Below are 15,215 nucleotides of genomic sequence, written 5' to 3'. Positions count from 1 at the left end.
TTCAAAGCCTCCAGCTTGTGCTCAGCACCTTGAAGGATCATGCAGTTTGTGATCAGAAGAGCAGTACATATGAATTTATCTTTACATTCACTGCTTTTTTTTTTTTAATCCAAGTTGAGAGGCGGTTCTGTGAGTTTTAGGTGCAGAATATTCATGTATTTTGTTCCATGTATTTATTCTCTCTCTCTCTCTCTCTCTCTCTCTCTCTCTATCTCTAGGTAAAAGTGACCCATTTTGTGTAGTTGAGTTGAACAATGACAGACTGCTGACGCATACAGTCTACAAGAATCTCAACCCTGAATGGAACAAAGTCTTCACATTGTAAGTTTTTTAAAATCAGATCTACCTACTGCTAGGTAAGATAAAGTTAGAACACGGTTATTTTTTAAACCAAATAATTAATTGAAAAGTAATTCAGTTGAGGATAACAAAATATGTTTTCAAATAAATGAAGATTAAATCACTTTGATGGTGAGGAAAGAAGTCCCATTCCTATGAGGTGCTAAGGGTTAAGTGCTATGCGTTCTAAATTCCCACTAGTTTTAGTGATAGTTGGTGTCACAGGCCTAGGGCCTAGAGTTTGGAAATGAGGCAATAGGTTGATGCTCATGAACTTTATAAAACGTAATTATAAAACATTAGTTAACTATTTGAAGAAATGTAAAACACACTTATTTTTTCTCTCATTTTGTTAAATGACCGTGTCACAATAGTATTCTATATCATACTCGTGAAGTGCCTCTATTGGATAAATTGCAGTATCTGAAACATTCATTTGTGGAGGAAATGGTGCACATTGTGTTTATTTCTCTATGGTTTTGAAAACAATAAAAAGTTTTGACAAATTCAGAGCAGAATTTTTCTTCCAAGAATGAAGTGTTACCTTGTTTTGTTTTGTTTTTTTTTGAATACTTTGTTTCTCCCTGAGTGCAGCAGGGCACCAGTGAGGAGAAAATGGGTCAGAAAACTGAAATCCCCAAACAATCCACTGTAAAGCCCACTAGAAACTTTAGCCATAAATGAGAATATTAAGTATTGCTCTTGATCCCAAAACAACCTCTAATTTAATTTCCCCATTGTTCTTAAAATTTGTCAGTCATCTCTTTACAGCCTATGCTACAGGATCTATAGATTGCTGCTCCCCTTCCTCTGTGATGGGACCTCGGTAATGAACACAGAACTAAAGAAAAATCCCACGATTGTACTTCTCGATAGCTTCCTCACAAGTTCTCATTTATAGATCTGTAAAAATGTGCTAAATTCTTCATTAATTTTTGTAATTAATGCTAAGAGAATCAGTAACTAATCAACCTCCACTGCCTGACTGTGTCCTCTAAAAGAGGAATCAGACGTTTTTGTAAAGGACAAAAGACTGTTCAGAAATCAAATCGAAAAACTCATACAGTTGTCAAGGAGGATCTTCACAGGATCTTCTGTAATATGTATAATTGTATCAATTGTTTGGGATAGTCTCAAATTTGATGATTGATTTTGCCTTTAAAAAGAAATTTCCTGTGTGTGTGTGTTTTACTCAAGTTGAATTATTTTCCTTTGATCAAACTGCTTACCGAGAAAACATGAATTAAAGAACAGACAACTTTTGTTTCTTTTTCCAAACTAAAAATCTGAATAACTCGCATAAGATTTTACAACACACAGTGCCATCTGCTATGCATGGTAATGGACTATTTAATATCTAGTAGCTGAAATACTATAAAATGCTGAATAATGTTATATGCTTTGTATACATCTTTCAAAATTTCTTTTTAGTGTGGCTATTGCATAGTTTTGATTAAACTGGAATTTTGGAAGTAGAGGTCTCATTCTGAGCCCAAAGATCTGCTCAGCTAGTTCATTATTATTTATTTTCATTTAGAGAGCTACAGATATCAAAGAGGTTTCCATTTGAAATTATCTCAAGGACAGTAGTATTTTAAGGATAGTCTTTTATGGCGATCAGATCTGCTGTCTGTATCTGTAAATCCCTTAGTGCTACTCAGCACTGCCTTTTATTGTAACTCTTGCAGTACACACACCAGGTAGAAGATTTAGACTCACGTCTAATGGCGTAAGGTCATGCAAATAGCAGAACTACCATGCTGCCTATGAAGTGACCAAAACTGGGGTTTTCCTGCATTCAAGGGCTTTTCATTTACCTAAGTTTTGTGCTCTGGATACTTTTTAAAAATATACATATTACTTGCTTTTTGATAACTTTATTATGTTTTTGTCCTTGGTAACCATTAATATTGGTGACATTTCTCTCCCCCTCCTGTCCCCTCCTCTGTGTGTATTTTTTTTTCCTGAATAGCAATATTAAAGATATCCACTCAGTTCTTGAAGTGACAGTTTATGACGAAGATAGAGATCGGAGTGCTGACTTTCTGGGCAAAGTTGCTATACCATTGCTGTCTGTAAGTTTCATTCACCTGACATATTGCTCTGTATTTCTTTTGCTCAAGGAAAACATAAAAAATCTCAGCTCTGTCAGTCATTTCTCAACCAAGGTCTGTAATAAGAACACTAAAATTTTTAACATACTCAATTCATGGCCATGTTGAATCCCATGATAGTTAATTTTTCCTGACAGACTTGGTCCTGGTAATGAACAGGTACTTGTCAGAATTGCCACAGTTGTTTTGGGTTCTCTGTCAGTTTCAGCAGCTGGGGGTCAAAGGTTACTGAGGAAGTGTATTCAGTGGAGACCGCGAGACAGACGGCTGTCATGTCCTTTTCCCGCAGATTCAAAATGGTGAACAGAAAGCCTACGTTCTGAAAAACAAGCAGCTGACAGGGCCAACAAAGGGGGTCATCTATCTTGAAATAGATGTGATTTTTAATGCTGTAAGTCTTAACTTTGGCTTTTTTGTACTGCTAAAGAGTTCAGTTTCATGAAAGCTTTTGTTCCTGATTTGTAGAGAATTTCTGTCATTCCTCATTTTCTCTAAACCTTGATGTATGCTACAGAATACTCTTCTGCCACTGGCTGGCACACCCACTCTTTTTGTTACTGTGCTGCTGCTGCTGCTGCTATTGCTGCTAATGTAAGAAACAGAAACTTGTGCCTGTGTATACATTTATATTTTATGGGCTTGGCAGCTATGACTTTGAAACTTAATAATTATTGCAAATTGAAGTCTGTATTATTAGTGAGTATTAAGTAAGCCCGTAACATTGACACGTATTTTGATGTATAGGTGAAAGCCAGCATACGAACATTAATGCCCAAAGAACAGAAGTACATTGAAGAGGAAAACAGACTGTCTAAACAGGTAAAGCGTAAGAAAAGTCTAATCCTTTTGCAAAGACTTAATATCAGGTGTAAGCTTCTGGACACCTCATGTCAAACTTCAGTGGGGGGAAAAGAATAACATTTCCATTATCTGTTTACAAAACTAAATTATGAGATTCAAGAAGAGAGAAAAACAAATATATAACTATTATATCAGTTCATTGTAAATTGCAATTCAATTTCTGTGAAATGTGTGCGTGAGAACACAATTGAAATCATCAGTGTGTCCACATGTATCAGGTTATAGCACAGGTGGATGTAAGCTAAGTCTGGCACAAATTTATGCTGTTAACCTTGATCTGAAAGAAATCCATTTTGTTTGGGGGTAAGGAATGTGTTAACATTCTCTTAGTTAGGTTTGAAATGTTGTGCTCTATTAGACTTTCAAATGAGACTACCAAAATCAAATAATCTATAACTTTTCAGGGCCATCTGATTGGGAAAACTGTGTCCCCTTTTCCTTTTCAAATATTTTTACCTCCTAAGGTTACAATATTTTCTGGTGGTAATTATTTTAAAGGCACATCTTATGTTTTTGTACTAAGTTATATTTGATATATATATTTTACTTTCCACAGTACTGTATTTTAGTTATGGGGTATTGGGTATTTGGTTGGGCTGTGAGGAGTAGAAGGTTTTCTGTAGTGGGAAACGGGAACATTTTAAACAGTTTTATTTTGTCAGATCCTAGTCTATTCAAGTACTAATGAGCCTTCATAAACATTAATATGATTTGCAATATCTGCCACATGAATTATATATGCATTGTCCATTGTATTTCACTGAAGAAATTGTAAAGGGCAAAATACAGTCTTTCTTCACTATTGTAAGGAAAGCAGTTTCTAGAGCTGCATTTTTTTCCCATTATTACAGCAAACAAACAAGAAGGCCTTTTATTCAAGATTCGCTGTTCTCCCCACTTTCATAACAGAAAATGATGGTTATTGTACTTGCTTGCAGTTGGCAATAAACTTTAAATACCCTCTTTTAGTTTTAGGATATTAGCTTATAATATAATACATCATATAAAAGAAAAGGACTATTCAAAAATTATAAAAGGAAATCTTGAATTAATGGTAGATACAGTAGCATTTTAAAATGTCTAAATTTCCTGATGAACAGTGGGATTTTACTTCCACAGATGAATTTAATGTGTTAATCCTAAACTTAAATTAAATGATGCATTACTACATTCAGCGCTCTTATAAATTAGGTCTCATTATCATTTTAGGTAATTTAAAGAGTTTTCTCCCTGAATTGAAACTGTATCTCCTTATGACTCAGTTTTGTGCAGATAAGAATAAGACCTCTTATGGTTACGATTACAGTGATCTATACTATAAAATACGTGATGACTGCAAAAGCAACTATAGCAAGATATTATAAAGCAAAGGAGAAAAAATTGGATGCACTGAATATAGGTGATCTGTTTGATTAGAGCTATAATTTTGCACAGTTTGTGCACAGTGGTCCACAACACAAATTTTAAAACAAAGGCCAAGATTTTCAAAACATTGAACTCATTGAGAGCTACTGAATGCTCAGCACTTTTGAAAAGTCATGCCATTTACATGGGTGTCTAAATATAGACTGCAGAACCTAATTTTAGGTACCCAATTTTGAAAAATTTTGTCAACATATTTAATAGAACTCCCAAATTTCATTGACCAAATAATGCTTTAATTTTTGCAAATTATGTTTCATGTTCTTGTTTGTTATATTTTTTAAAACACAATATCTGAAATGCCTGGGAGAAACACAAACATTTGTATGTCATTCAAAATTATAAACATTAGAATTAAGTTCAACAGGTGATAAACTGGCTTGTATAACTATCTGGATTTGCTTCCCCTTCCCATTCTTCAGTAAATACTAATATTATTCTAGATCTGTTAACTAAATAACTTGACATATTCTTTCAACTTTACTAACTTGCTTTAATGAGAATGAGCTTGAAGACATTGTAAGCTCTCTTGATAGTTTGAAGTCTTGTTTTTTCTAAATATATTTTCATCTTTCCCACAGCTGCTGTTAAGGAACTTTATCCGCATGAAGCGTTGTGTCATGGTGCTTATAAATGCTGCCTATTATGTTAACAGTTGCTTTGACTGGGATTCACCCCAAAGGAGTCTGGCTGCTTTTGTGGTATGATCATCCTGTAACACTTCATATAATTATTAATTACCTTTAGTAATCATAGTTATGTGTTTGTGTAACTACAGTTAAAGTTAGTGGCAAAGTTGCCATGTTAAAATCAAGTCCTCAGAATGGCTGTACGCATTTACTTCTGGCTGAATTTGGACCTACTGTACCCAGGTGTCTCAGTCATGGAACATTTTTTTAAATTTACATTTCAAAAACAATTTAATTTTAAAATTCCATAGGTGCAAAGAAGGAAAAGCTTACATAGTGTATACTAAAATTTGCACTTCTCTAAATAAAACTAATTTGTGATATAACAAAAACACAGTTTGGTAAACTGTGGACCGGACCCTAGTCATCTTACCCTCACAAATAGCCCTATTGACTTCAATTTGTTCAATTTGCTGAATGTGGCACAATTAGTCTATAAATTGTTTTTAATGCTTTTTGGTTCTTTGAAATAAAAATGGATCAAAACAGTGAGGTGGCAAAGCTTTCATGAGAATTTTTAGTACACCTCACCAATATGAAATATACATTAACAATGGGATCAGCTCCTTCATTTTTTAACAAAAAATTATACTTTTAAAATTTGTTTTTTTTAAAGTGAGCATCCCTAAACACCAATAACAGCTATTTAGATAAAATGTAATCAGCCAGTTAAATTGCAATTTGTAAAAATCACCAGATATCAAATTCTGGCCACAGTTCTGCATCTAGTTATCCCATGAAACTTACTCAGGTTTGTCAAAACTGGAAAATACAAAGTTAAAACTCAACATTTGTTAAGGGGACACAATTTATGTGCCTTTTTTGTTTGTTTTCATTTTACAGTATATGAGCTACCGATAGGTGGCCAGATTCACTGATTAGGTTCTGCTGGTGGGAAGACCAGCTGTAGCAATAGTCGTGTGTGCTCTCACACTTTTTTGAGGGTCTTGGAGCCATGTGTTGCAACTCACGAAGTTGGGAATAGCTGGCTGTGGAATCTTGGAGCTGCACTGGATTAATGTATCTTCCAGGGAGCATCTGCTAGCAGGGCTCCTTTCATACGATGGCTAAAATTTAAAGTTATTTCCTGGCAGAGGACAGCAGCAGTACCACTACACTGGAAGGTGAATTATTCCTTGGTTGCAGCTTCTACCAGAGGTGGAGGGCGCTTCAGCTGTGCCCCAAGGTGTGATTGTAGCACAAATGGTCAGTCTGACTTTGAACTCCTTGACTGTTTTTGGCTTATCCTGCTATCTAAAATAATTTAAATGTTCTTTTTAGTACTTCATTGTTTCAGAGTCCAGAATGATAAAACTTTATTAGGATAATGCATATTTCTCCATAATGCTCTGTCCTATCAAATATAAGTTCTTATACCCTACTTGTTGTCATAGTAACTGAGCCCTCTCCAGTAGTGCATTAAGTATCATGATCACATCTGTCATGTGTTGGTTGTTCTCTCATCCTCTCCTCAAAGGGAGGTGTGTGCAGTGGAATGTCTTGTGTTGATACAGGTTTTTGTTGTTTTTATTCATTCATTCATTCATTAAATAAGTATGCCTGCTGCTATAGGTTTACATTAGAGATGTCAAGGTCAAATAAACGTGTCTTGCACTTGGAGCAAAAGCAGGTTTATGATGATTCTTAGTTCCTGGGGTTGTTCATTACACAATCTCAGACCACCTCTGTTCTGAGGTCCTGTCTCCTGCACAGATAAGCTTTACTCCTACTGTTGAGAGTTCCATTGTTCCAAAAGCAAAGTTGTTGACTACTGTCTTTGTGCTTTAGACAGTCTGTTAGGTACCGTCGGCACGGGAAATGGAGTGCTTTGAAAATAAGGACCAAGACCTTGAACTTGATTTGCAATTCTATGGAAAGCCAGTGTAGAGAATGGAGGAGAGGTTTGATATGCTCACAGTAGCTTGTGTTGCAGAGGAGCCGTGCTGCAGCATTTTGTACTAGTTGTATTGCTATTAGGATTAATCCATACACATTTGTTCAGTTCTCCTTTTGACATGGAACTCCCTTTTAATATCAGTAGAAGACAGGAAAGTGGAGTGGTATCCTGCTTTGTGGGTCATTACTAGAGTCTACTTCACTTGCAAGTCTTTCTCATGGTGCACTGCCGTCACCATTAAATCTTAACAGAACAAATTCTGTATGACCAGAAGAAATCTTAACAAGCAGCTGAGAATAGATAAATACAGATCTTTTATTTTAGTGCCATAATAAATATACTTTTTAACACTAGCTATTGTAAATTACAGTAAAAACATATTTCTGGTTATATAGCAATATACTTTCTTTTCTATTCACCAACCCGACTCTTTCTTCTGCACAGAAGAGAATTGGTTCATAATTAGATTGAATTTAGGAACAGATGTTGATAAGCTGTACCAATTTTAGTGTTGTGACTTTAAATGTGTTGTGGTCCTGTCCTGCAGATGAGGGGATCAGCTATGGCTGCTATTTTGGAATCTCTTTCTGAGGAGCAAGTTCCTATGGGTGTTTGTGAAGCATTTAAAGCTTTTTCTCCCTCAATTTCAAAAAGAATTTGTAATGCTGCCTATCATAAAATAGACATTTGTTACTTAAACCAAATCTGTAAGAACTTCAAAAAGGGATTGCAGGGCTGTGGAGTTTTCATTTCAAGATGGTGGCTGGGATTTTCACAGCTTCCTTGGGTCCCTGCAAAATCTTGCACAGCCTTGTGAAAGCATGACTCATTTCAGTTGGCGGTATTGTGTTGTCTTGTGCTAAGGTTGTGCCAGAATTCAACATTCCCTTTGGAAATCAATTTTATAATAATTCTTACCTGATATGTATCACTTTGCAGCTTCAGAATCCTTTGCAAACCATAGCCCTTAGAGGACTTCCAAAGATCATAGAATAAGTCAGTATCACAACAGGGATTAAAAATAGAGTTTTCCAGGTTACCAGCTCCATATTTTATATTAAAAGTTTAAAATTAACATTCAGCCTTCCCGATAAAGCCAACAGCAAAAACCCAACATGGAGTTTCTGGACCAAGCTGTGTTTGATAGATAGGGTTAAAATAAAGATTCAGAACAATTTTACAAAAGTGAAATTCTGTAGGTATGATTTTTCACATCATAATCCAGAAACATCTTGTCTGAATAACCAAAAGTAAAAAAAAAAAATCACAAATACCCATTCTTTCCACCTTCTCCTCCTCCTTCCCCCAACACTCCCTCTCTGTCTTGCTCGCAGAGGACTAGCTTAGCTTTCACAAATTTAGAAATGGAGTCAGAACTTTAACTATGAAGTTAAAGGTACACCACTGAGAAATAGACTTTAGAATGGAAACACATGCAGACTCTTAATTAATATTATAATGCTATAATAAGCTACAGGTATTCACTCTGGGCTTTTTGCACATTGAAGTATTCACTGGGGCACTTTTCAAAGTCAGTAGGTTTAATAGTAAACACTTAAAAATTTATCAGCCATAATGCTCATTTCAGAGAATTCAAAAGTTTTCAGAGGATGCTTTCTGTTTGCTTATGCTCCACATCCAATAATATTTGCTGTTTGTAAGTAAAAATACATTTTGTCTAACTCCCAGTTTTACAAATTCGGGATCTGAAAGTCAAGCTTGAGGCATTCTGGCTCATGCAACACCTATACTAAATATTTTCCAGGTCTCTGTTTCGCTTTTGAGTACCATTATTTTCAATGAGAGTTCAGCGATTTAGCTCACTCTTGGTTTTTTTAGCCATGCCACCTCAATATGTCACAATAAATATAACAGTACTGGAGGAGCACTTTATTTTGAACAGACAATATAAGCTCTTATTCAAAAATGTAGCATTTAAATTAATAAGGCAATGCCTCTGAATATCCCATTTATGTATAAGCAACTGATAAAAAAATAAATTTCTTCAAGTGCTTGCTTAAGTCCATTCCTTGTTAGGTGTGTGTGTGTGCCAAGTGCACTGATGCCAGAAATTTTTCTCTCAGTGGTATCTGTCGGGCCAGCCCTAGCTCCCTCTAGAGCCGCATACTCATTTGCTGGTATAAGGGGTGCTGTTGGCCACCCACCCTCTCAGTTCCTTCTTACCGCCTGTGATGGTTGCTGGAATGACCCTTCTTGCTTCGGCAAGACTTCTTCCCAGTGGTTTTTGGATTCTCTTAGTTTATCATAGTTTAGTCTATATTGTTATTGTAATTATTGTTGGTCTACATATTTAGTGTAAATATCACTGTCGTCAAGGGACATCTTCTCCCCAAGAGGAGAGCATGCCTTGGTCTCTGGGCTTCAAACTTCATGCCTCCTCTGGCAAACCTATGCCTATGAGCGACACACACTCTAGCCGCTAGAAGTGTTCAGATGAGGGACAAGTGCCAGTTCTGTATGGACTTTAGACACACACTAAAAAAGATCGAGACATCAGGTTGAAGTCTATCCTCATGGAAGCCACCATCAGACCTACCTCAGCCGAGCTGCTCCGATTCAGCAACAAGCACTTCGGCATTGATATGAAGTGCTCGTCCGGCACTGAGGTCTTCTGGAAACTATTCACCATCTCTGCTGCTGAGGAAGAAACACCAGAAGCAGTGCACCTGTTATCCAGGGTTCTTTCAATCCAAAGCTCTTGGCAACTTTTACTCTGTGTGAGGTGGTGTCAGGAAATAAATCAGGGGAGACACAGCCATCCGACTGATGAATGGCTGGCAGAAACAGGACAGCACAGGAGTGCTTTCACTTAAAGCTAAACTTTACTTAGTCTCCAGCACTTACTAACCTGTTGCAGATGTGTGTAAAACACCCCCAACCCTTGATAATTATCAAAGCTGAGTGTGGCTCTCGAGTGACACAGCAGCAGGCTTCAGGTGGCCAAATCTTCCGTCTGCCGGTGGGGACCACAAGATGTATCTAGAGGGAGAGTCCAAACGAGTCCCAAAAGTGTCCAACTACCTCAAACTGTTTCCCCTTATTTATACATTAGTAATAGAATGACATGTCCCTTAAAGAAAACTTGTTAAGTAAGCAGTTTCAATGGTCAAGCAAGAGGTTCCTTCTGATTATTGATTAACCAGGTGTGGATTTTTCCAGAGTTTGCAGCCTTGAGGCCCCAATAGACATTCCTGGGGCACATACATGCATTTTAGAAGAGCAGGATCAGCAACTTCAACACAATTCTTATCAGGAAGGACGCGGGGTCAAGCTGCCCTTTCTGTGGCACCCAAAACCCCCTCCCCTCCTGCCTTGGTCAAGCTGAGACTGTGGTTTCAGGCACTTTACAGGTTTGCCAAAATCACGTTACTGGCTTGCCAAAATCTCCCTGTACACACCAACAGAGGGTAGTCGCTGGTGCACCAAAAGGACAAGCTAGGGGAAAGCAATGCAGTGAGACCCATGCTGAGCCACTCTTCCACTCCCGGCCCCATGATGGCACCGTCGACTCCACCTAGAGCATTGAGTTCAGTGCAGTACCTGCCCCAACATCTGGAAGTCACTGTGGCACCAGCAATCTGACTATCCCATTGACCCCGGAGCCTTTTCAAGCATCCAGGGATTTATTAGCTCTCCTGATACCCACCCGCCCAACTCCAATGCCAGCTCTGATTACGAGAAACAGAAAGGAACAAGGAGCTTTGAGCTCCTTCATGGTACTCAGGATGACGCAAGTAGGGCCTGCTTTCCTCTCAGTCTGCCGCCAGTCCCCATACCACTGGCACCACATAGAAGAAGAGGTGGGTATCGCTCCACTGTGGTCTCCAAGAGAGGGCTCCTCTTCTGAGTCTGAAGGGGAATCCTATGCATAACCTAAGGGTCAACACCAGTTCCCACCATATTCGCCATGGGATTTTGGTGCTGGTCCCTGCACCGGCACTGGCCAGCAGGTCACTGGCCAATACAGTGGCTTTATTGGAACCTCTGGGGTTTCTCCCAGTACTGGATCTTCCTCCCATCGTTCTCACTCAGTGGTTTCCAAGAAGCGAGTTACTGCTCCTTCTCGCTCGGCACCAGACCCTGACTCCAGTACCGACGTAAAGGATATGGCTCCTGTGGACATTGTTAAGGCTGAGGAAGAGAAAGGAGCCCCTCCTCTGGTGTAAGCCTCCTTCTCCCCAGATGAGGCTATAGCAGGAACATGTAGCCTGCTTCCACAGAATAACTTCAGTGCCCATCAGGACCTCCTCAAATGGGTAGCAGTAAACCTGGTGCCACCTTCTAAGCACTGGGTCTGCTGATAAACACTCAAAAGTTGACTCTTGTCCCAATTCAGATAATAGAATTTAGTGGGGAAATGCTTGACTCAATCCAGGACAGAGCCTTCCTTCTGAAGGCCCAATTTCAGACTATGTCAGACCTGATATCCAAGGTCATGTTACACCCAATTACAACTGCTCAAGTTTGCCTCAAGCTACTGGGGCACATGACTGCATGTACTTTCATGATCCAGCATGCAAGGCTGAATCTCAGGCCCCTGCAGATGTGGCTGGCATCAGTTTACCCCACAAACAGACACCACTTAGTCTCTGTGCTCACTGTTCCTCCCCCTGGTCCTTCGTTCCACGGACTTGTGGACAGACCTGAGATTGGTAATGATGGGGGTGCCCTCTGTTGCCCCTCAACTGTCAGTGTCCTTGGTTTCAGATGAGTCAGACGTAGGTTGGGGCGCCCATCTTGACTGCTTCAGAGCCTGTGGCCCGAGAACTCTCCCTGCATATAAACGTCAGGGAACTCAGAGTGTAGCTTGCCAAGCGTTCCTCCCCTAGGTCTCAGGCAAGATGGTGCAAATTCTGACACACAATACCCAGCCGTGTTCTATATCAACAAACAGAGAGATGCTTTATCCTCAGCTCTGTATCAGGAGGCCATCCTTCTGTGGGAATTCTATGTGGAGCACTCCATCCACCTGGAGGTGTCACATTTTCCAGGAACCCTGAATGCACTGATGGATTACCTCAGCAGTTCCTTTCTTCTCACCACGAGTGGTCTCTTTACTTGGAGATAGCTAGGTTCATCTTCCAAAGGTGGGGGTCTCCTGACGTAGACTGTTTGCGACCAAGCAGAACCAGAACTGCTATCAGTTTTGCTTGCTGCGCAGGCACAGTCCAGGCTCCATCTCTGATGCCTTCTTGCAGAGGCTTTATGCTTTTCCCCGATCTCTCCGGTTCACAAGATCCTCCTGAATGTCAAGCGGGACAAGGCAAGAGTTATTCGTATAGCCCCGGCATGGCTGCGGCAACACTGGTTTGGCACACTGCTGGTCCTTTAAGTAGCACTCCTTCCGGTGCCACTCTGTCCGGATCTGATCTCGGAAGACCATGGCAGGCTGCCTCCCTTCACCTAATGGCGTGGATGCTACATGGCTGAACCTGGAGGAGTAGGCCTCTGCAAAGCAAGTTCGTTGGGTCTTGCTAGGCAGTAGGAAACAGTCCACTAGGGCTATCTACCTGGTCAAATGAAAATGCTTCTTGATGTGGGCTTTCCAGCAAGGGCTCTCTCCAGTTCATTTCTCCCTCCAGGCTATCTTGGACTACTAGCTCCATCTAAAGCAGCAGCGATCTCATTCTTCCACCCACCAGTGAAGGACAGGTCAATATTCTCCCATGAGATGACGATCTGATTTCACAAGGATCTGGAGAGGCTTGACCTGCAGATCTGTGAGGATTTAAACCTGATCCCTCCATGGGATTTAAACCTGGTCCTGTCAAGGCTAATGGGTCCTCCGTTCAAACTGCTAGTATCATACCCTGTGCTACTTATCTCTTGGAAGGTTGCCTTTCAGTGGTGGTCACCTCAGCCAGAAGGGTCTCTAAAATCAAGGCCAGTATGTCAGAACTGCCATACACTGTGTTCTTCAAGGACAAGATCCAATTGTGCTCCCACCTGGCTTTCCTGCTAAAGGTGGTTTCAAAATTCCATAGTGCTATTTTCCTGCATGTCTTCTTCTCAAAGCCTCACAAGAACTCAGAGGAGCAGTGGCTTCACTTATTGTACCTTAGATGTGCCCTTGCCTTTCATATTGAGAGGACTAAATCCTTTCACAAATCCACGCAACTCTTTGTAGCAGTAGCAGAAAGGATGAAAGGGCTTCCAGTATCAGCTCAGAGGATCTCCTCTTCCTCCTCCTCCTCCACCTGTATTCGGACTTGGTGTGAGCAGGCGAATGTCACACCTCTGACTCTCCTAACCACTTAGACCACAAGAGCTCAAGCCTCTTCAGCAGCACTCCTTGCACAAGTCCCAGTCCAAGACATCCGCAGGTCATTGGTGTGTACCTTGGCTTCCCAGTATGCCATCGCTCAACAGGTTTGAGATGAGACCAGGTTCGGAAGAGCAGTGTTGCAGTCACTATGTCCATGAACTCTGAGCCAACATCCTGGAGTACTGCTTGTGAGTCACCTAACATGGAATGGACATGAGCAACACAACTTGAAGAACAGCAGTTACAGAAGGTTAGTACTAATTTTTTGTCTGGTTACAATGCCTTTGGATCTGAAATATTGGTAGATTTGAAATTGATAAAGTTCTCCCACTCTTCTACCAATATTTGTTCTTTTCCAACTGTTAAAGGCAAAACACAAAAATAATGTCAAATTAATGTTACAGTTCTAAAATGGCCCTGTTGTGCCCAGGTATTGGACCTAGAATATATGATCTCTTTCTGTACTTGTTCTTCCTTTTTGCCTGGATGTTAAAGAAGTAAGCAGAATACAGAGTAGGAGCCTTCACTTTAAATTTCCTAGGTTTTCTATATTTAAGACAGACCTTTAGCATTATTTCAACAGATTTCTTAAGTTCAGTAATTAATACGTTATGTTTTATGCATAAGAATTCTACTACAGTCATATACTATGCAAAAGTGGCAAGGTTTCTCTTTGGAGTAATCTACTGTAGGCAGTGAAATGTCTACTAAATTGGGCCTAATTTCCATCAGCCTCTTGACCAGACATTTGTGGTGTTGTGGATGTCAGTGGGTGCAATGTGGGGAGGGGGGAGTGTACACTGTCTCTTTCCAGTACTGTCATTTCTCACTGTAATGAGCACAAAAATAATTGGACAACTGAGCTATCAGTAAAAGGACACACTTCAGCATGAGTCAATGAATTATTTTACAGGACAAACTTTAATCTTTAAATGTGGTTGTAGATAATTTGTGCTACCATCTGTCCATTTTGAATTGTTTTAGCCTTTTCAGTCGTTATGCAGTAAGTGCTGCTGTGTTTAACATTAACATTTGATATTTTACACATTTAATTTCTGTACTGCTACATTGTCCTTCGGGAACTGAGCTCTAGTGCTACACGAGAGAGACAAAGTATTGATCAGTTAACATTTCAGCTACATTTATGTACGTCGCAAAATTAATGAAAATGCCAGACAAAAATGTCAGAGTGCACAAAAAGGTAGAATTTAAATTTAGTAGTTTAATGAAAAGTTTAAGATGTGCATTATCAAAAATGTCCCCTTGCCTTTAAAGTAAAATTCATAACAGAATAACTAAAGGGAACCACATATACTTAGAGGAGCTTTGAACATGAAATATTATGGAATATCTGATCCTTAAGTATTTGGTGTCCCAGAATGGCCTGAATAAAGCACTTTAATTGCCAGTTTGAATGTTTTACTCTTACTCATAAAATAAACTTGTTTCCTTTCTCATTTGGAAGACTAGAGCCACCATCACCCTAAGAAAGATGTAGACAAATCTGGAGAGTCCAGAGGAGAGCGATAAAAAGTTTGAAAACCTGACGTATGAGGAAAAGTTTGAAAAAAACACTGAGCATGATTAGTCTTGAGAAAAGACGACAA

At 39.5% G+C, this 15,215-nt stretch overlaps 1 protein-coding gene across 5 annotated transcripts in view; it reads left to right on the top strand.

Moving 5' to 3' along the window:
• Nucleotides 1-15,215, top strand: part of MCTP1 (multiple C2 and transmembrane domain containing 1) — a 543,194-nt gene that overhangs the window by 307,929 nt on the left and 220,050 nt on the right. For 4 of the 5 annotated variants that reach the window (XM_050943873.1, XM_050943875.1, XM_050943872.1 and 1 more), the window contains 5 exons: nt 219-321; nt 2,312-2,414; nt 2,743-2,844; nt 3,198-3,272; nt 5,318-5,437. In XM_050943873.1, coding sequence (XP_050799830.1) covers nt 219-321; nt 2,312-2,414; nt 2,743-2,844; nt 3,198-3,272; nt 5,318-5,437 — 503 coding nt within the window. Of the gene's footprint in view, nt 1-218; nt 322-2,311; nt 2,415-2,742; nt 2,845-3,197; nt 3,273-5,317; nt 5,438-6,268; nt 6,347-15,215 lie in introns of those variants that run through there. The other variant, XM_050943876.1, reaches the window with a different exon arrangement.

Source organism: Gopherus flavomarginatus, chromosome 3, assembly GCF_025201925.1.
Source record: "Gopherus flavomarginatus isolate rGopFla2 chromosome 3, rGopFla2.mat.asm, whole genome shotgun sequence".
Taxonomy (NCBI): Eukaryota; Metazoa; Chordata; order Testudines; family Testudinidae; genus Gopherus; species Gopherus flavomarginatus.
Note: the sequence above shows the minus strand (reverse complement) of the source record. Positions and strands in the feature narration are given on the sequence as shown.